Source organism: Lathamus discolor, chromosome 17, assembly GCF_037157495.1.
Source record: "Lathamus discolor isolate bLatDis1 chromosome 17, bLatDis1.hap1, whole genome shotgun sequence".
Taxonomy (NCBI): Eukaryota; Metazoa; Chordata; class Aves; order Psittaciformes; family Psittacidae; genus Lathamus; species Lathamus discolor.
In genome coordinates, this window is record NC_088900.1 from 6,835,205 (window position 1) to 6,857,107 (window position 21,903).

At 51.6% G+C, this 21,903-nt stretch overlaps 1 protein-coding gene across 10 annotated transcripts in view; it reads left to right on the top strand.

Annotated features, from left to right (window-relative positions):
* Positions 1–20,551, top strand: part of CADM1 (cell adhesion molecule 1) — a 124,574-nt gene extending 104,023 nt beyond the window's left edge. For 3 of the 10 annotated variants that reach the window (XM_065697024.1, XM_065697027.1, XM_065697029.1), the window contains 5 exons: positions 6,397–6,429; positions 11,398–11,451; positions 12,895–12,975; positions 17,803–17,934; positions 18,432–20,551. In XM_065697024.1, the coding sequence (XP_065553096.1) occupies positions 6,397–6,429; positions 11,398–11,451; positions 12,895–12,975; positions 17,803–17,934; positions 18,432–18,550 (419 nt within the window). In that variant the 3' untranslated portion in view covers positions 18,551–20,551. The remainder of the gene's footprint in view (positions 1–6,396; positions 6,430–11,397; positions 11,452–12,894; positions 12,976–17,802; positions 17,935–18,431) is intronic. The other 7 variants (XM_065697028.1, XM_065697031.1, XM_065697030.1 and 4 more) reach the window with 4 other exon arrangements.
* Positions 20,552–21,903: the final 1,352 nt, after the last annotated feature.

Here is a 21,903-nt window from a genome sequence, read left to right on the forward strand (position 1 = left end):
CCTTTTCCCTCCTGCTGCTTGCGTAACCCCAGCCCAGTTCGCATCCGCTGGAAGCAGAGTGTTCTGGAAAACAATTGTCTTGCTTTAACGTAAAATACTGTTAAGAAAGGGTTAGAGAGAGCCCTGCACTGAGCCGTTCCCATGTCCCACGCTCAGGCTGTGGGGGTGCTGTCAGCTCTTGCAGCCGCCCCTAGCAATTCTTGGAACTGCTCCTTCTGAGTTACTGGAGATAACTTGTCCTGAATCCATTTTCCTCTGTTAAAACTCTCCGGTGGAACAATCTCAAAGGGCTGCATTTGCTGCTCCGCGTGCATGGTGAGTTAGCTACTGTTGGGTTCCTGTGGCAGACGTCTTTCTTTTCTTGCTTATGTGCGGTGTTTCTACTCCAGACGTGTTCGGACATGAAATGGAAAAGCAGCCCTGTCCTGTCCTGTTATCCTTGTGCGGTGATAGGCACTGCTCAGCCAGCACGAGCTGGAGCGGTGGGTGCAGCAAGTGGGGGAGGACAGGTAGTGCGATGTGCAGGAATGTGACGGAGCACGGGCGTTATCCCTGCGCTTGTGGGGTGCACCGTGCTTCCTGGGTGCTCCGAGATCCCCCCCAAACCCAGCCAGGTCCATGCCTAGAGCCATGCATCAGCCCCAATTGCTTGGCACGTCCAAGTCGTGTTCCATGTCTGCAGGCTCGGTGCAGGGAGGTGGGGAAGGTGTCTGGGAGTTAACCTGCTGCTTCCTTCCAGGAGAGGGGAAAGCCGAGCAGCGGTCAAGTTTCCGCACAGCACGACCTTTAAAGCTTTGCCTCTGTCACTGTTGCTTTGCTTCACTGTAGGTGCTTGAAAAGATTTCCTGCGTGACAGCTTGATCTTTTCCGTATATCCTCCAACTGCATTGATATTCCAGCCGTCCTTCAGTGCTTCAGCTGTTATCGCTGGCAAGCCCTTTCTGATCGGTTCAAATTGTCCTTGTGGCTTTGTTCATTAAGATGTACAATACGATACAGCAGAGCAAACTGCATAATTTGAATTACCCCTGGAGTTGTCCCTTGAAATGCTGGCTTTGGGCAGCTCTTGTTTCCTGGGAGATAAAGGTTCTTAATAACAGCCCGGCCCTTATCCGCAGGCATGGCGCAGAGCAGGGCTTTCTGCTTGCCTTCCTTAGCATCCTTCACTCTTCTGGGATCCACGGGGTTACTTGTCCATGCATGTTTGCGTTTATCACACTCTCTCTGCAGATGGGTCATGCAGGTACAACAGCTTTGGTGGAGGCCTGGGGGTGACATACCCACACTGAGCTTTGCAGTGGGTGTACTGATGCTGCAGAGCTGCTGTCCATCTTAGAGCTGCCAGCAGCTTCCACTGTGGCCTCTCTTTAAGGGCCTTTTAGACTGTGCTTTAACCTCCTGTGTCTTGGATGTACCATAGCAGGGGTGGGTGCGCATGCAGGGGGTGACGCACTGCAGGCAGCAGGTTTAGCTTGAGAATTCCCAGGGATGCTCAGGCCCCGCGATGAGCTTGTCTGGGCAGCGCCAGGCCTGTGCTGTGGAAACACTGTGCTCCTCGAGGCTGGGGATCTCTACAAGCAGGAGCAAGCAAGCTCTGTTTGACCGGAGGTGTTCCTGTAGGTGAGGAAATTGATGATGTCCTCGGTAGAAGCTGGTTCTTTGCCGGTGGCAGCCGGTGATGTGAAATCCTGCAGCGGCACAGGGTTCATTCCCGCAGGAATCCAAAGTGGGGGTGGCTGGGAGGGGTGCAGCGAGAGGCGCTGCGTGCTGACATGCCCTTGCGGTAGGTCTGGGAGAGGCAGCGTGGGACTGACTCTGGTCCACATGGATGGCAGGCCCTGCATCCCTTTGGATTCGGCTGCTCATGCCTGTGGCTGCGTGTGATGGTGCTCAGCCCATCCAGGGGCTCAGTGGCACCACGTAGGGCTCAGCCTGCAGCCTTGTGCCCCCACATTATTTAGTACCATCTGGCTCTGGCTTTTCAGCAGGTCCCTGGTAAAATGTCAAGTTAATTTAAAGATGATGCTGCTCTCTCCTGACATTTTCATCCAGGATGTGACCGCATTAAAGGGAATAACGGAAGAGAGAGTAGCTGACAGGCCGGTTACAGGGAAATAAAATGAGATAAAATTCAGTCTTTTAGTGCTCTGTCCAGTCCGCAGCAGACACGGTTCTGTTCTGGTTGTACCGGTGGTAGCAGCACATAAGCAGCACAGAACCTGTCCTGCTGGGCAGAAATGTGTGTGTTTAGGAGAGCAACTATTAGGAATATTTTTGTGCTTGTCACACGCAACCCCCATGCAGATTGTGGTGGTTTCTGTGAAACATCTGGTCCACAAATCAAAGCGTCTCAGGGGTGCACTGCAACGCGCCCGTACGCAGAAGCTTTCAGCACGAGCTGGAGATGCTTTATGGAGGCTCATCGTTGAGTATCGTAACGCACGGTGGGTGTCCATCCATCCTCCGAGGAGCAGTGCTGTGCTGCTGACCTGGGGAAAAGGGCACCAGCTCCTCTGCCTCTGGGACCACACTGTGACGCTGTTACTGAAACAGAACATCTCTGCTAATGCCCAACCCCAGCAGGTGCGTGTCCAGTGGGAATGGCAGGGAATTTTGTAGGGCTTTCTCTGAGCCTTGAGGACCTGAGGTGAAGCAGAAATCGCTTGTAACCGCGCTGGTCCCCACGGCTGCTCTGAGAACAGCCGCGTGAAGGAATTCAGGCTCTTCGTGGTCACTCCAGGTGAAGTAGTCTGGAAAATGGGGAAGAATCAGAGCTCCACAAGTCAGTGATCAGATCGGCTCTTGTTTTCAGTTCAGAAAGCAATTGAGAAAGCAATACATCAAATAGATATATACAGTGACTAATACCTCCTTAAGTCTGAAAAGTGTGTTTTGCCATTATACTGGTGATGAGCCGCTGTAATTGTCTTTACAATAGCCGTGTGGTGTTCAGCCCCAGCGTATCGTGTGCTTCTCTGAGCCTGCAGCTCAGGCATTCGAGATGGTGAATGGAATTTTGCTGCTGGGGTTTTAATATTCCTCCCTCATGCTCATTCTGTTTGAGGCTGTGGACTCCTTATGGACAGGTTTAAAGGGCCTCGTCTGTGACCCTGCACAAACAGTTTGAAGTTGGAGAGAATCCATTTGAGGAAATGCGGGGACCCAGTGATGGAGCTCGGAACTCAACCAAGTGCTGCCCAGATGCCTTCATGTAAATATGTGTGAATATATGTGTGTGTGTGCACGCTTGTGTAGCTGCCTAATGAAGTGGGGAGTGCCAAAAGCTTGGGTGTCATTCAAGTTTTCTTAGCTGCAGATAGCACCATGTGTATCACAAGATGATGCGTGATGGTGTCCTCATCGCAGAGCTGGCAGCGTTAAACTCAGTTCCTAGATCAGCGCTAAAAGAAATCATGATTATGCAGCTTTATAGAGGCCAGTGGCTCCTTTCTGGGGCACCTCCTTTAATTATAGACCAGTGCTCTGGTGAGTTTCTGTACACGTAGCCATCGAAGGCCTATTGCATTGTTTCCTTCTCCCCAGACAGCACGCTTCGCTGTCTTACCGATTAGAATTGGGAAGAGAAGCCTTACTCTTAAGATGGAAAGTACCACGCTGAGGCTTTTTGTGTGCTTTCCATGCCCTCTGTGCTTTGCCGCATCCTGTGAAAGAGCCTCTTTTCAGCACCAACTTGCCATTTTTAATGATAAACGTCAGCTCTGTGTGGTGGTGTGACTGCTTTTCGCACCTGGGGCTCAGGACCAGAGCGGTGCTTTTGGGTGCTTCCTTCAACCGTAGCTAAGTGAGGAGCGTATCAGGACTTTCTTGTTGGTCTATATTTGAGGAGAGGAGATGGTTTTTATGCTAGGATTATATAGCATGTGTATGCCTGGTCTGGCATATGAAGGTGGCTCTCAAAAGTGAAGGCAAAGTGAATGGCACGTACCTGGAGTTCAGGGGAGCACGGTTAAGGTTAGCCAGGCCATCTCAAACTGGTGGATGGTTGCAGCAGCAGTGTTGCAGGGCTGGGGTGCTCCTTCCCATGCTGGGCAGAGCAGTGGGGCAGTTGGCTGCACGCAGTTTGACTCATTTCTTACCAGAGCAACGGTGATGATACTTCTCTCCTTTGCCATGTAACCGCTGTGTTGTGTGCTGGTGTCGGGGGACATTCTTTGCTTTGCTTTAACACGGGATTGTTCCTCTCGGAGCACGGTGTGTGTACAACCTTCTTCTCAAAGAAGACTCTGGGATGGAAAAGGACTGCCGGAAAACTCATGCTAAACTTTAACTGGTCTGTGTTTCCTATTGCTCCCATCCAACCCATTTGCTAATCATAACTTTGTCATTCCAGCTGCAGCCAACATGTTGTTTGACTTGGATATTTGTTCGCACTTACAACCGCTTGAGAACTTTGTGTTCTGTAACCTGTCGGTCTCTGTCCCCAGCCGGGGAAGCGAGATGCACTGTCCATTTGCACTGTTTCCTCACCAATATCTCTTCCAGCACGTGAATCCAAGTTTGCTTTCAGCAGATTCTCTATTGAGCGTAAAGCTGACATAACTTTTTTTGTTTCAGGAAGACAGTAAATTGAGACTATTTATAGATGCCAAGACGCTATCTCAGGAGTTAATGCTCAGGTTTACAGCCCTTTCTAAATGACAGCTTCCCCCCCTTCACCACCATTTTCCCCTCCACCATTTGCTTGGTTAAACCAAAGCCTCGCTTGGGGGCGGCTGCCCGACAGCAAAGCAGAGCCTGGCTTTCGCTCTCCCTTGGCTTTGGGAGCGCAGGCTGGCGCCTCTAAGCGTGCGTTAGGCTGGGTTGCCAAGACGAGAACAGTGTGCACTGGCAGCGCAAGCAGGCTAATGACGGCTTGATAATCTGTTATGCAAATCTTGGTGCAGTTGGTTAAATTGTGCAGGGTTTATTTGTTTTGCTTTCATAATTAAAGCATGTAGACCTCGTATCTGTAAGTATTGTGTATGCCGGGTATGATTCTTGTCTCCGCTGGGGCGTCACAAATCCAGGCCTGGGCTCTCCTCAGCTAAAGTGCGAAGGAGCGGGGGGTCCTTTTCCCATTGCTGCCTCGGAACGTGCAGGGGGACGCCCCGCGTGGGGTGCTCCGGCCAGCATGCGAGCAGGGGACTGCCCACCTGAGCTGTCTGCTGTTGTCTCAGAGCTCAAGCTCCGGGCTGCTTCGCAGGAGCGGGCAGCAGAGCGCGTCTCTACGCTTACGGGGGTTTATGCATTTAAACATTGCCTGCATCAGAGTCGAGCTGTGCAAAACCTGGGCTTTGCTGTGGGCTCCGGAGCAGCAGCGGGGATCTGTGGGGTTACAGTAACATTGGCAGGAGCCCGCCCCACTAACGCAAGGAACCGACAGCACAGGATGTGTACATCCAGACAAAAAGTAGATGAGTCTCGATAGCTAAATAAGCCAGTAATTTGGATAACACAAGTAAATATGATTTAGAGCTGTTGGTGTAGGGGAATAGGATAGGACACTGTCAGAAAGAGCCTTCAGATTTGGTCAGTCTTTAAAAGTCTGTTGCAGACATCCAGGAGGAGGTGAAGCATCTCTCCCTTGGCAAGGCAGCAGATCCCAAGACATTTCTGATGGTGGGTAGTAGGTGTGGGGTGAAATCAGCTTCAGAGTCCCGACCGGAAAAGGGTCGATGTATCGTAATTAGTGATAGCTGTTAACCAGGTGCCTGTTGCAGTAGAGGGCTTGGTAATGTCCGTCTGCATTTGCCAGTTCTAGAACATTTCTACACCTAAAAGCATCTGGCAGGTGTGAGGCTTGGTGCAGCCAAGGCAGAGTTGCTGCTCACACCTTCAGTACCAGACGTGAGATTTCCAGCAGCCCCTTTGGCTTTAGTCCTGGCTTGCCACCTCGGCAAGGCTCCAGGTTAGGAGGCTGGGCCATGTACAAACATGCCTGGAGGTTCCCTGCGTCGGGTGAAGGAGGAGGAGAGGTGGGAGTGGATGGAGGCAATGTTTGAATGCATAAAAGCCCTGTGCCAAGCGTGGGCTCTTTGTCCTGGTCCCCAGCTTCTGTTTTGGTCCTTACCAACCGCAGCGTTGGTGTGGGTGTTCTCCCCCGCCTCCTGCTCCCCCGACTTTGCAACCACCAGTAATCGTTGTGGCAAGGTCCTGGAAAAAGAGGCAAATTTACTGTTTTCCTCAGGCTCATAGCTTTTGAACTGGAGGCATGTCTTCTAAACAGTGCAACTCACTTCAAATGCTTTTTGCCTTTCATTTTATTATTGCTTGTCACGCAATGTTCTTTGAAAGCTTGCTCATATATTATCTGTTCCATTTTTTCCATTTTCCCTTTTTTTGCATGCTGTTCCTCCTGTTTCTTCCCTTCCTCCAATCCTCTGTTCCCGTGTGTAGACACAACGGCGACGACAGAACCGGCAGTTCACGGTTGGTATCACATTCCTGTTTCTCTTATTTCTCAGCGCTGCTGAGTGGCAAGACAAGCCTGGGAAGGGGAAGCAAAAAGGGAAATGCGGTCTTCAGGGGAAAACCGTGCTTCAGGTGGACTCACCTCATACGTGTAACATGGGGTTTAAGGCTGGAAAGTCTGTCTGCTTTTGTCATTCCTGTTGTGAGCTTTGCAGCTGTTCCTGTGCCAGGCAGCTCCCAGTCCGCCAAGCCCCATGGAAATGGTGCATGTCTGCGAGCAGTGCCGAGGCAGTGAGCGGTTCTCTGCTCATCTTCCTTACTGGGGCTGTTGCTTCATGCATGGAGAAGAAATCTGGCTTTTGGAAACAGGAGCTCAGATTTAATTCTTGAAGTCCAGTGGCAAGGGCAGCGTTTGGCATCCCGGGGATGCTCCGCAGAGGGGCCGAGGGCAGAAGCGAAGTTCCCATCATTGCAGTGCAGAAGGGGGCTTGGAAAGCAAGTCGCAGCACTTCCCTATCGACGTAGCAGTCTAGCAAAGTAACCCTGCTCATCTGCTGGAGGCAGCCGAGCTAACAGCTTGACAGCTTCCTTCGCTTCCGAAGCGAGCCGAAATAGTCACGTCAGGCTGGAAGCTGAGCATGCTGCTTTTGGCACGAGCTCGCTTTTCAGCTGAAGAACCAAAACCCCTGACAACTTTCATGAAGGCTAACCCGTATCTGGGTTTGCTAGTTTAGTTGCTCTTAGCTGATAAATCAGCCCTTTCTTTTACCGATAGAAGCCTGTGACGCAGAACCACCTCTCCTCCTTGGCATTATCTGGGGCAGTGACAGAGGTAGGAGTGAGTGAAGTGACAGTCGAGTAGTGAGGCCCCTTATCAAGTGGAGGGACATGCAGTTCTTGTCCTGGATAACCTACCTGCTCCATGCCTTTTCCCCCCTGCCGTGAGAGCTGGCAGCCTGCAGGCATGACTTCTGTTCTCTGTACATTGCCGGTCTCCCTCTTCATGTTTGACATCCGATGAAGGCAAAATGTTGGTCACGCAGTGGTTGGGCCACAGGGAGAGCCTTGAAGAGCTGCCTCTGAGGGTGGTGGCACCGTTTCATCGCCTGCAGGTCTGCTCAGTTGCGTTTGCTCTGGTGCTGGGGGTCCGGCTGCGCCTCTGAAGCACCAGCCCGGCACTTCACTTCCTTAGAAGGGCCTGAGAGCAGTCAGGAGAGCCCCAGGCGTGGTCTGGAAGGAAGCCAGGCTCCATCCGCCGCTTGCCCTCGTGGTGAGTGCTGTGTACCGTGGGGTCAGCAGGAGGGTGTCCTGCTTCAGCAGCACCTTGGTGCAGAGTGCAGGGAGAGCAGTTGGTGCAGCGCCTTCAGCGTGGCTCTAGGGACTCTGCCTTCAGCGCAGTCCCACTCCAGCGACCTGCCACAGACTTTCCTGCCATAAATCCCAGCCGCTTGGCACCGAGCCCCCTGCGCTTGCCCACGGGGCTGCTTTTCCCCTGAAGACTCGGGGGGTTCTTTCCAAGCTTGTGTTGCTGGAGTGTGTATGGAGTATACCAGGTGTTTCTGTATGTTGGCCATTTGTTCTTACCGATGTCCGATGGGAGTGAGCATGTCTGTGAATGACTAGAAATGCATGGGCATGAACTACAGCCAAATGGATTTTCTCCAAAAACGATTCCAAATGAATTGGGGGAATTAAAACTAAAACAAACCAAAAGAAAAAGAAAGACAAAAAAAAGAAAAAGAGATTGGTAGCAGAGAAAACGAAATGTAAGGCTAGTGGGAGCCAGCGCAATACTTCAATTGGGGAAAGGATTTTTGAGTCACGTAGTGTTTTGGAGTGTATCCTAGAGGACTGGGGGGAAGGAGTCCTGTATGTGTGTGCATGTAAAGGCGGTAGCAAAGCCCCTGCCATTCCCCTCTGGAATGGAGTTGACGGCAGCGCTGCATGAGTGACCTAAAGCACGAACATTGTTAACTCTTTCTGTTGAAAACTGAGAGCTGAACTGTGAGTTTTCTGATGCACTTTCTCCTTTCTCTGCACTGTTCATTGCCAGAACTCCAATAACAGCATGGTCATGGCCGGCAGGAAGGCTTGTGCTTCTGCTGCAGCGCACTCAGCCGGGTTTACCGAGCTGAAGCCCTCCTTCCCTCCCTCCCGTGGTGCCCCGTCAGGGTCCCTGCTCCCTGCTGATGTGTGGCCGGAGCCTCCCACCACCGTGCATGGAGAGCGGGCGCTTTCCCTGCCATGCCCCTGCTTTCCGTCTCTCCTGCCCCTCTCCCCCTCAAAGCCCACATGCCAGTTTTTATTCCTTGGCCGCTGTCAGCACCCACAGGCCGGGTTCTCCTCCCTGCAAGGATCCCATCGGACGAGACGTCCGGCTCACGCTTTGCCCCCTGCACAAGCAGGACATGTATAAGCAGCCATGACCTTATACATGACCAGCGAGAGCGATGACTTAATTCCTCCACTTTTTCCCAAATTTTGACCCTGCCCTGTCAAAAGCAAAGAGCTGAAGGAGCTCCTGAAGGATCTTCCAGACCTTGGGCATCACCCGTTGCAGGGGGTTATGCTGCGGTGTAGCTGTGGCGGGGCAGCCCCGCGTGCACGTACGTGTGCTTGGCTCAGAGCTGCCTTCGGCTCCGCACCGGGGCAGGGACGAGGTGCTGCTGCCTCAGCACAGGCAGGATCTCTGCTCGTCCCCATGGAAAGGTAGGGCGAGAAAAATCTCTTCTGAAGCTGGCAAAGCAGGAACCCGGAGTGGAGGTTAAAATAACGAAAGCATCCCAGTCGTGAACGAAGAGGGACGAAAGTACCTTGCCCATAATCTAGCAGGTAAATGATTTTCTAAGCTGGAAATTCTTCCCCAAAGGCCCATATGAATTTTTAATTAGGGCCTTAGCAGGGTTTTGGATGAGAACGTTTAACACTGCTGTGTTAAGCTCTTGTTGCCTTTTCTGATAGCGCTCGGGCTCTGAAAATGAGATTTACTCGTGTGAAGCCTAAAGCTGAGCCAGAGGCTGCTGGGCTCTCATGGGTCTCGCCATAGGCAGCAGCATACAGGGAGCGAGCCTCAGTGCCTTCTGCAGTGTTGTTGGCACGCAGCTCTGCCTGTCCAGCTGCCTTGTTCCCCTTTGAAGGTGCAACTGAGAGAAAATACGTTCCTCAATATCCTTCACAGCTCCAGCCCTCGGGAGATGGAGTAAAGCATCACAAAGCTCCTGGCACATGTCGAGGTGTCTGTACAATGCCATGGAACTGGCAGCATTAAGTATGTCCCCTAATTGATATTTACAGCTTGGTACAAAGAGGAATTGTCTTTTCCTTATACCTGGAGGCAGCTCAGGCAGCATTGTGCAGCTCTGGGGCTGGAGATGTGCATATGACCAGTGTGTTGGGTCTGGGTAGAGAGTAACAAGTCAGCTTCCATTCCTTCTGCAGGAGCTCTTCCTGAGGAGGGGTGAAAAGGAGGAGCTTTCATAGCTCAGGTCAAAGTTTAACGAGAGAAACCAAGCAGTGATTTACTGTGTGTTTAAAATGCCTCGCAACAGGCTTTAATGCAGCTCGGTGGCATTTTGGAGTGCAGCAGGCACAGGGAGAACCTGATCACTGACATGTTACGTTTTCGTTTCTAAGAAAAGGTGTTTGGGCTTCATGGAAAATGCAGCTTTGCCCTTTCTTGTTATCGAGAGCATGTAGAGAAAGGGAAGGCTCTACCGAAGGAAGTCTGGAGGGAGCAAAGTCAGCCGGCTCCTCTTTGAGCCCAGGTTTGCGTGCCCAGCGCTTCTGGAGTCACCTGTAACGGTATTTATGTGTCGTGTTCCACTAAAGAGGAGGCTCCCTGAAGCCAAGAGCAGCGCATAAACAAAAATCCAGCCATTAATCTAAACAGGTCCCGCTTCACAAGGTAAATCCCCCCCAGCTGCCAGCTGCCTTGGTGTGTTTAACCAGCAGTCACTAGGAGCCAGGTTTACCTTTAATGTGCTCCCCATACGAGGATTGCTGCCTCCCCTGGGACAGGCTGCGCACGCAGCGTTGCGGTGACCTCCTGGCTGTTTAAAAGCAGGTTGGTGTTCCTGGGGGTCTCCCAGCTCGCGATGCCACTTCCCAAACGAATGCCCAGTGATGCCGGTGTCTCTCCATGGGGAACACTTCTGTGTTCTCCAAGAGCACCCGTGCTTTAGCAGCCAGAGGAAGCTACCGCAGGTCCTGCTGGACTGGTCCTGCTATAAGGGGATCTCTGTGGCCTCCAGGCAGGGGTTTGCCCTATAACCTGTGCAGAAGAAGCCACTGGAGATGCTTTGCCCTCCCGGGCAGCCCCCAACATCAAACTCCCCACGGGAGCAGGGAAGAACAACTTCATGGGCAGCATTAGCTGCCTGGTGCTCCGCAGAGTGTCTCGCCTAACTGCTTTATCAGCTTTGAGGAGAGAGACTTCTCCCGTGAATGCATCACATTTGGGAAAAGGGAAAAAGGAGCCTGTGTGCGTTGCGTTAGCGGAAGCCCCAGCCTGCAGCCTGCACGTACAGGTGCCTGGCAGCTCTGAAATGCGACCCACAATATTCCAGATCAGTAAACTGCCGGGCTTGTCGGCGTTCCCAAACCAAGACTGAATTGTGTGGCAAATTGGAAAGGCCTTTCCCGGGGCTGTCTGTGCACAGAGCCCAAATTGGCCTGGCCTCAATTGGAAATCGCTCCCCATGGGGACTAAAAGGCAGAGTCTGGGGTCGTTGCATGCTGTTATGAGTGAGTGGTTTTGATGCCATGTTTGGTGTGCCAGCAGTGTAGACTGAGGAATGTTTCTGTCTGTTGTAAAGGGAATGATTGCAGCTCTGCCCTGCGGGTTACTCTGCCCTATCTGGCAGATGGTGGCAAGTGATTGACGCATTATTTCTGTCCCCCTCAAGAAATTCATCCTCAGTTCTTAAGTGTGTTGTTTTTTGTCACTCGAGGAACGCAGAGAAAAATGAGTTTGTTTTTACTTGTAAGGCTTTACTCACTTGCCCAATTCGGCAGAGGAGCTGGACTATGGGGATCTCTCAGGTAAGGGCTAGTATGTAGGTAAATGCTGCTCTTCTACCCTAGATACTGGTTCCACTCTGATTTCTGCACCCTGGCCACGTTGCGTTGTCCCGTTGCTGCGGCGCAGCCATCGCTCCACTCACGGTCTCACCGCTTGGTGTTCTGTGTGCCCACGTCTCCTGACATGGGGTAAAAAGGGGGTGATTGCCTGAACCTCTTTATCCACGCTGGGCTGAAAGCTGCATAAACCCATCCTCAGAGTGAGTCCTTGCAAATTAGCACTGGTCCAGATGGAGAAGTGGAAGCCTCTTCTATGGATGCAGTTGGTATATTTGAAACAGGGGTGCAGATAGAGCCTAGACCCCTGACCTCTGTTTTGCCTGGCTTCCCGAGTGTCTTTAGAAATGCACTGATTTTCCAGTGCACATGGAGGGGAAACCCAGAGTGGGCAGCGCAGCACAGGGCCAGCCCCACAGCTGCTTCCAGCTGGGAAGAGCCCAGCCAGGGGCTGGGATCCACCCCATTCTCTTGGGAGCTGAACCCAGTGCAGAAACACTGGCAAAAAGCTCAAGCCCCTAAATCCTCATCCTGTTCTATAGAACGCTCACCCTTTATCTGATCCAAGCAGCAGCATCCACCGGGAGCCACTAAGGGTATGCTTTGGCCAAGAGGTCAGAAATGATTGCTGAATTCGGTGTGTGTTCTAACACGTGAGCAGTACTAATCATTGTTATTGCAGGCCTGGCAAGGTAAGCAGCAGTAGGTGTCTGTGCAGTAGCACTCTGTGGATGGGCAATGACCGTTCTGCTCTGAGACGTTCGGTTACTTTTTAAATTTGGGGGTTTTTTGAAGAAAAATGCACCTTTTGGTGGCTGAAGGGAAGAACGGGGAACAATTCCACAAGGAATTCCTCCGAGTGGGTGTCTGCTGGCAGCCCTGCCTTCCCTCATGTGCCCCAGCCTGCGGCTCCGGCGCATGGCTCGTGCCTTTTCCTGAGTGTCGGGTGCATGATCCAGTTTTCTGGATCTTGAATGCAAGGCAAAATCTCCCCACCACGCACCCATTTTGGAGCATCCCTTTGGGCTCCTGGCTGGTTTGTTTCCCCTAGGATTTTCCAGTTTTGCTTGTTGCTCTCTGGGTTCCTGACGCACCCCCAGGGGTAATGGTATCGAGTCAAAAGAGAGAAGGAGCCCCAGGCCATTCCCTGCCTCGAACACAGCTGCCCTCTGCCCCATAGCCCATGCCCAGCTCTGGGAAGCTGCAATAGATCCATTTGGGCACCGGGGTCGGCACGTTTGGGCTGTCAGGCGGTGGTCCAGGTGAGTGCCGGAGCATGCTCCATGGGGAGCACTGGGAGCCCACGGGACCGGCCCAGGGGTATGTGGGAATGCCGGGGTGCGTGCTCATGGCTCGTGGAACGTGTGGCTGCCGCTGCGGGTTTGCTCAGTGTGCTGTTCCTTCCAGGTACTCCTGTCCTGCTAAATGCTTCAACGGAGGCTCTGCCAACTGTGCAATTAAGTAATGCATCCCTTGCCTTCCGTCCAGGTAGCTAGTTCGCAGAGCTGTCTTCGCTTCTCCTGGTCGAGCTGTGTGTGTGTCCGTGCCACTCGCAATGCTGCTCTCATTCCTACCGTGTAGAGACTGTAGACTATGGCAAGGAACAGGGTCTCTTCTGCCTTGTCCCAGCCTCACAGACCAGTGTCCTGCAGTACTCGGGATGGCTGGGGCACACGGCTGTACGTCCGGCTGTGCATACAGGCGTACGGCTGTGTGTGCATCACCGCACTGCTGCCTGCGCCGGTTGTGAGCACCCAGCTAGGCGGATGCAGCACGCCTGGACCCCAGTCCGGTCAGGGAGGGCCAGTGTAGCTCCATTAGGATCCGATCAGCACCCGGTTCAGGGGGATGCTGATGAATTGGCTGCTATCGATTGTGAGTGGGGCTCTGTTCCCTAGCAGAGAGGAGGCTCAAGAAGCCACCAGAGAACATTGAGCGCCTGTCATAGGGATTAAATCGATTGAAGCAAAGCACAGTATTTCTTACGAAGCGATCTTGAAGTGGGTCGCTGAACGGGCACTTATTGATTGACGAAGGGTGAACTCCTCAAATCTCTCTGGCTTAAATGAGACCAAATGCAATTATAATACAACAAACAGGTTAATGCTACTCTTTAACAGCCCATCAATAAATTAGAGTAGGGGCAGAGAGCTTAATGCCGCTCCATAGTAATGAATAATGGTATTGCTCATCCTGTCATACACGGGCAGGGATTTCTGTCCTCCCACATCATGGTGGGGTGGTTTATGGTGTTTCTGATGTAGTGACAGCCTGTTCCTCCCCCAGCCCCAACCTCTAGTGCTGCTCCAGCATTTGGAAACCACAAACTCAGTGGGGAAATGTCAGTGCGAGCTGTAGGTGCCCTACCTTGTAGTGTGGAGGAATAGCTGGCTGCCCAGTTCAAAGCACAGCAGGGACTTAAGGCCGTTAGCACCTACACCGTGGGCTGGGGAAGCCTGAGTCACGTCCGTGCCTCCCTTATTTAGTAAACTAAACTTTCAGTTTAGAGGGAGACAAAATGGCCAAGTTAGGAATTCTTCTGAGAAACTGATAGGTTTTCTGTTCCCCCCCCCCTGCAGATGTTCTGTTAGCATCTGGGCAGCACGGAGCTGTCAGTGGAGTTAGTGTGTGCATAAACTTAGATACGCACACACAAATTAAGCCCGTGTTGTCCTACCTCAAGGGCTTCACGTTAGTTCTCACCCAGAAATAGAAATGTTCGCGGGAGTGCAGCAGTAACTCATTAAACCAGAACTGAGAGGAGCCTTTTTACTGGGAAGTTAGGAGGAGAACAGGCTTCCCTCCGCTAAAGCTTGCTGTGAGGGTTGACCCACATTGTTAGGATCCTGCTAACCAAATCTGCACGCTTTTGAGAGCTGATTTAAGCAATTACGGCTGCAGAAGTGTTAGAAAAGTGGAGATTGTTAATACCTTTATTTTTAAAAGGCCTCTCCCCCTGCAAACAAAGCCCATAGGTAAGAACCTGTGGGTTTCCAGCGCAGGTGTGGGTTGACAGTGCTCGTGTGGAAGATAAACCCCCTGCTGTGTGTTGCTCCTCACTCAGTACATCCCGCTGGTACGGTGAGGAGCAGGGATGGGTCGGAAATGCCTCTTCTCTGTCTGTAATAGTATTCTATGAGCTGCACTGTTGGGTTAAAGGAAAACTTCAGTGGCATCATCTCACTTCTGCTAATGACATGAGCAGTTGGCTAAAATACTGAGCACAACTGAACTGAAAGCTACCACAGCCTAGTGTTGTCCACCACTTGAAATGGGGCTGCGGTGCTGTCTGCTGATGTGCATAGGTCTGCGCCTCACACAGACAAGTTCAGTGCTACACCAGGGGAAATTGCAGGATCCCTCTGTCACGGGGCAGTGCTGCACTTTGTCTGCATCTGTTCAGTTATTGCAGGTGGATTGTGCCATCGGTGCTGCAGTTTTCCTTTAAGGTGCTTTGGCACCAAGCAAAGCACCAGCCCGCAGCAGTAGGTGCAGCGAGGTGTGGAGTAGCTGCAGAGTAGCCAGGCTGGGGTGCATGTTCATCGCAACATGCAGTCCTGGCAGCCCCTTCCCTGCTCTTCCCTCCCTCCTCCCGCTCCCACCAAAAACCCCTGGCAAAGCCAGAACCAGACCGTGGCAGGGAGATTCCCGAGTGCTCGATGCAAAGGCCAGCATGCTCCTTAACATCTTAATGGAAAGCTCTGCATGTATACATTTAGTGCTCTCCGACAAGAGGGAATTAAATGTCAGAAGGATTTGTAGCATCTATAATTGAATTGGTGCTGAGAAAAGCAAATCTTCAGGAAGAATAACATATTAGGATTAGCAAATAACGTGGCATTTTGTCAGTTCCTGCCATCTCGTCTGCTCCCTCTTCAGTAATAAAGTTGTGATCTCTTTTTTAATCATAGATCTGAAGCGGGAGTAGCTTTTGTGAATCGGAGGCAGCATTTCAAAGCAGATCCCAGGGTTTAAGGTCAGGTCTCTCTTTCTCAGTACAAATTTGGGGAATTACTCCTTGCCCCATAGACTCGAAACTTTTCGATTACCGTAGAAATAACGAGTGACAGCAAACCTCTGTGCTGGAAGGCAGAACGGGGTTGACGTTCGGTCACCGCATTGGAGCATGTGGAGCGTGGCGAGGTGTTGAAGATGAGACATTGAAGGAGGAGTATCTAGCAAAGGGAACGACCGGAGCAGCTTGTGTAGGGAAGTTGTATACTGAGGATATATTGGGGTGAGAAAGCAGTGTTATCCTGCACGCGGTGCTCCTGGGGCATCAGCGTCCTGCACATTGGCAGGAAAGCCATCCACTGGCTTTTCCAATGGAAATACACATGCATCACCCGCTAAGAGCCCGCTGCCACCTCCCCACAGACCTGGCACTGGATGGCTGGCAGCCACCAGACATCCTCAGAAGGCATCTAATTTTGATGTAGTCTGTTAAGCTTGAAGATAAACTGTTTAGCCACACGCGTAATAAAATGAACTCGTGCTGGCACTTCGCAGAGGTCTCTTTTAACAGGAATAATGAAGAAAAATGGCCCTGCATGTCCCGGTAGACAAAATCATACTCAGTAAACTGCTCTGCACAGCCTGTTTGCCACAGTCGCTTCTTAGGGAAGGGCTGTTTCCCTTGTGCTGGCAGGCAGCAGAGCCAGAACTGCAGCCAGATGACCTGGATGAGGTGATGGGGCAGCCGGTGCTTTTGGTTTGCAGGGCCGTTTTGGGGGCCGAGTTTCAGCTTTCCGGGTAAGCTCGGAAAGGGGCTCCCTGCTCCTGCTGCCCGTGCCAGAGCTCGTGGAAGTTACTTGAAGAAGCACTCGAAGGGGTTTTGTCTCAAATTGTTTTAATTAAAAGGCGCTTTATGGTGCTCTCAGTCACGAGTTATTCACTTAGGGCCCCTGGTCCTTAATCTTGGAGCAGAATTGGAAATATCGATAGAAAGCGTAAATCCCGGGCTGCTGCTCGCAAGCTTTGTATCAGGTTTCGGCTCCAAAGAGCACCATTACCTTTAGCTGTCACGGATCTGTACGCTTGATCGATAAACTTCAAATATTATTAGAGGTGGAGGCTTCAGAGATTTGCTCTGCTCCTTGGAGGGAGACGGAGATAAATCTTTCTTAGAAATGGACTTGCATTTGCACTCTCAGTCTTCCTGGTAAAATGCATTTCTCTTAGGTGTCTGGGCAACTGCATGCAGGGCAGATTTATAGGCCATGTGCTTCTTGTAGTGAAAGATTTAAATGGTAAATCCTTCACATATGACTTCACAAATCATGTAAAGTTAAAAGATTTTTACCGTTTCTGTTGCTGCTGTGCTTAAATTGTAAGGTATGGCCAGTAAATCATTTTAATGGAGGTGTCGCGCTTGACTCCATGGAAAAAAGAGACAATGGTTTAGCTTCTATTCCAAAATGTTAATGTATTAATCAGCGGGAGAATAATTGTGTTTTACTACGTTGTAAATCTCACTTGCCATTAGGATTGCAGTGAGGGTTGATGTAGCCGCGTTCTTAAATTAAAATTGTTTACACTGCCATACATTCATTTTACACGGCCATAGCTCATTCTGGGTTCATTTCGGAGCTGTTCCCCTGCCAAACGAGTCATTCCTCTCCCCAGTGACGGCGTCCTAAGGGAGACGAGCTTCTGAAAGAAAACTAATTGTGTGGTGAAGGCTTAAATAAGCACAGTAAAGCGGTTGGAGGCCTCTACAATTATCACTCGCTTTCGAAGAGGTTTCTGTACTGTGGGGCAGGAATTGCGTGTCTCCGGACATTGCAGGTGCTTTGGACAGCAAAAGCATCAGCTTGTTGGGACGGGGCAAGGACGGCTGTAAATGGTTTTCCTGGGCTGGCTTGGCTGGGTTGTGGTTCTTCGGGCCGAAGTGGAATGTCTTCAACAGGGCCGTTGTTAGTGATGTTCCTCCAGAGCTCGTGGTCCTGTATTGGCCTGCTGCTCCCTGCGCCCCCATCCCCGGGGAGGTGGGAATCTGGGGAGCACTCGAGGGGAATCTCCCAGATCCGCAGCCACCTCCGGCTCCACCTCTCCCCTCCCAGCTGCCTCCCACCTGCGTAGTCGTAGCGCTGCTGCTTCTAGTGGAAAACACCTTGCGAGTCGAGCCGCCACATGAGTTGGGCTCCAGGCCGAGTCCTCTGCCCCAGCTCATCTGGGAGGCAGCTCTGTGCTTTACCCCTCTTCCTTTTGAGAGCACAAGGGTGGCTTTTCCAGCCCCGAGAGCAGCCGCGGCCAGACCCTTCAGAGCGCATCGTAGTAAGTCCCAAATTCTTATTCCTCTTCTGATCTCAACAGATTCTCGTGCAGGTGAGGAAGGGGCAATACGGAGCGTGGACCACGCGGTGGTCGGCGGCGTCGTGGCCGTGGTCGTGTTTGCAATGCTTTGCCTGCTCATCATTTTAGGGCGATATTTTGCCAGACATAAAGGTAAGACAAAACTGGGAGAGGAAAGGACGCGGCGTGCGTGTCCCTTTGCTCGCGGAGGGGTCTTGTCTTGTGCAAGGGACCCCGGCTGCTCTTGGAAGAGTCCTGAAAGCCCTTGGGAGCAGGGAAAGGAGGAGGGCTGGAGCTGCCCACCCGTGTTCTGTGTGCTGGGTCAGGAGGAGAGCGGGTTTCCCAACGCTGGCTTCCTGTTGCAGTCTGGCGTTGTCATGGTTGTGGAGGCCAAGTGCCCAGCTCCTTCTATAATAAATGGGTTGCTCCTCTGGATGCCCAGAGCAGGACTGGAAGCGCACCTACCCCAGTGCCATTGGGGTTGCGGCATGGTCTTGCTGCTGAAGAGCCTCTCAGTGGCTCGGTCCCTCAGACTCAGCATCCCCTGCTCTCCCATTAGGGGTTTGCTTTCCCCGGGCACTCGCAGCTTCATCGCTTGTGGTCTTGCAGAGACCTGCGAGGAGTCACACAACCTCCCGCTTCCCTTCCAGGTACATACTTCACTCACGAAGCCAAAGGAGCAGATGATGCGGCCGACGCAGACACAGCCATCATCAATGCAGAAGGAGGACAAAACAACTCCGAAGAGAAGAAAGAGTACTTCATCTAGAGCAGCCTTGGTTCGTTGAGGTGTCCAACCGTGGACGGTTACTATTTAAACGCTCAAGAGACAGTGATATTGGAAGTTGCAACCAGCTTGTGTCTTTTCTTTTTAGAGAAAACAAAGCCAATGGGTGGAGAGTCGGAGGCTGGGAGGGTCCGGGATTGGCTGTGTAAAAATATTCCTCGCAAAGTACACTCTGCTGTTCGACACCTCAGTTCGTTTGGGTTTTCTTTTTTTGGCCAAGTCCAGCTTGGATTTAGTTTAGTGAAGTCATTTGCAGAAGATTCTGTGCCTTGTTTAATTTCTGTTTGTTCGGGTCGGGGGGAGGCTGGGAAGAAGAGGGGCTTCTGTGCGTTAGTTCCCTTCGGGTTTCTGTGGCTCTTCGTTTCCCCTTTCCTCTTGGGTTCCGGGAGTTGCCTGCCGGGACCCCTTGGAGTAGGTGCGTTTCCTTGAAGGTGTTTCTTTTTCTCGTCACCGGTTTCCGTTCAGAACTCGAGCTCATCGGAGGAGAACCAGCACATTTTAGACTTCGTAGTTTGCAGTTCAGTGTGCCCATGTCCCATTCCCTCTATCGTCCTAAAAGCTCGGATAAAGACCGGCGAGAACCCACTCGTGGCTGCCCATGTTTCAGGTGCTTTCAATGGTGGTGACTAGGAGATCGGCTGGAGCTCGGCAAAGGTGCCCTTCGGCCCTGGGGTATCCTCCAGGAGGGATGCGGGACGTCTGCTCCTGCCCCGTGCCTTGTGGATGCTCCATCGTGCTCTCGGGGCTAGGCCCCCCTGTCCCGCTTTGCCAGAGCCGGCACAGCCCGGCCCTTGCCATCCTCCCCCCATTGCAGCCATGGGGCATGGGGAGTGCAGTGGCCTCGTGTCCTGCCCACGGGACACTACGGGAGCGCTGACCGACTTACAAAGCCATAGGTGAAACGGGGACTCGAGGTCCAGTAGAACCGTAAGCGAGAGGCAGCAGAGCGCCAGGGCAAGGCGGTGTTAAAGTCTCCGTGCTGAATCTTTTGTTTCTTGTGAGTAATCTTGGATTTGGAGCGATTCTTTCTTTTTTTTGGTTTTTTTTTTTTTTTTACTGTGTTTCTGTGGAAAATGTGTGCTGATTTATTTAAGGGAAGCAGTAATCTTAGCGTCAGGTTTGGGTTCTTTAGGGGGTCTTGGGGGAGCGTTTTCGTGCGTTTGGGTTCTTCTTTTTTAGCTGTTGTTTTTGGCAGCCCCGTGACAGCGCGGGGTTCCCTCGGGATCGGGACGGCAGAGAGCAGGCCGTGCCCGGGCAGCGTTCCGCCTTTTCCCTCCGCGCGAGGAGGACCTCGCAGGAATATCCCTTGTTCCGAGCAGATTTTGCCGAGCTCCTCTCCGAGCCCCCCGGCTGGGAGCAGGCAGCAGTGGGGGCTCTCCCGCCGCCGGGACGGGCACCCTGGCTTTGAGCAGCCCATCTTTGTTTGGAGTGTACCGTAGTGCAGTGTTACCGATGTAACTTTGACTTACGCTGTTGACATGTCTCAGGTTCATGTGTTTTGATTGGTGTTTTCCGTCTCAGGTAGATTGCAAAATTTCGGCCCCACGCATTCGAAACAAACCCTAGGAACAGGATAAGAACCAGGAAATGGCGACTTTGAGTTGTATATTGGGTTATGTATTTTTTCTTCAGTATACAGTGCACTGTTTGAAATGTATTGTTGAGTATTACTTTGTACAGCTTTAGATCATTAGGATTTTGAAGCGTGAAGAAAGAACAACCTTGTTTAAGGGATATTACGAATGAAGGACGCGGAAGTGATGATAAACAACCTTGTTCTTTATTTACCCGGCCTTTTTGGTTTTTCCCCTTAGGCCAGTTCTGTTTTAAGGTGTCCATGGAAGGTGTTACAATGTAAGAAAATACATATCCATCTGTTCCCATTCACATTTTGTATTGGTTCATGTATACCATTTTTACAAAGGAAAAGAAGTACTATAAAATATCTGTCTTCTTAATAAAAAAAAGATTAATGTTACAAAACTACATCTCTCTTTGCTCTCTGTATTCCTGCCATCTGCAGACGCGGCCGCAGCCATCCTCTAATGCTGTTTATCCTGCGTCGGTGTTTACTTAAGGAGCAAATCGACCTGTAACTGATATTCCAGTCTTGCTGAGGTGCTCCGGAGGCAGCCCGGTATGGAAGCTGTAATAGCAGACCAATATTTACCTTCTGTAACAGCAGGTGAGCGTTGAGGAACCCCGTTCCCGTCTCCGGTTCAGGCCTGGCTGTTGCCATATATCGCACCTCGCTTTATAACACTTGGGGTTTCCAACCCGTGATCCGAGGTGTCTGCTCACCCCGAGACATCAGCTGCAGTGAAGAGAGCTGGTGCCAAGGGCCTCTGCTCATCGTCCCCCCTGAAATCAGGTTGTGAGGCAGCTGCAGCACCGGCATTGGAAGCATCGATCTTTGATGTTTTGGACAAAGGAGGAGGAGAGAAGCAGTCGCTTTCCAGTGAGGAGATGCTGCTGAGAGGCGTGCTGCCATCATCCCTGTGCATTAACGGGCTGTTGTGTACAGTGAGGAGCCAAAGGCAGCGATGGTGGCTGCTCCTCAAAGAACAGTGATCTCTTGAGAACTTCATATATATATATATATATATATATATATATATATATATATAGATCATATAAGTAAATGTGTAAAAAAAAACATTTTTCTTAGAGAAACTATGACACTGAGGAAAAACCTGGGGGCAAACCAGAAAAAGCAGCCTTTCCTTTTGTTACTCGAGATGAACACAGTTAACTGTGGTGGTCAAAATGGCCGTGTTTTAATTATTTCAATGCACAAGAGATGTTAAACTTGCAGGTCCCTGATGGCTTTTTCCTCTTCAAGCCGGGGCAAATTGTGCCACACACGTGTGATGTCTGTTGTGTTAGATATGCGGCTGAATTCCTTCCCCGCCAGGTCCGTGTTCTCCCTTCCCTGAACCCTTTATGGTTACAGTAATACAGGCAGTGTTGTGTCCAGGTGGCACAGCTCAAGCAGAATTATTTCCTAAGGCATTGTTTAGCCACACTCAATAATGGAATCTGATGTGTTCTGCAGTGGGGGGCAGTGGGGGGACCGGGGTGGCATCATATGCCCCACGTGGTCCCTCAGTGGTGGCAGATGTGCAGGTCCTGTGCTGTGGGGAAAGGCTGGTCCCCCACACTTGTCACTGCTGAGCATGGAGCATCTCGAGGCTGTGGTAGGTACAGCTGGCCCGTGTCTCTCAACACGTAGAGACGTTACAGCAGGCCAGCACCCCGCAATGCCGCAACCCACATTATCCTGCACACACTTTGCCACGAGCTGCCTCGAGCGTCCCACTCTGGATGTCGCAGTG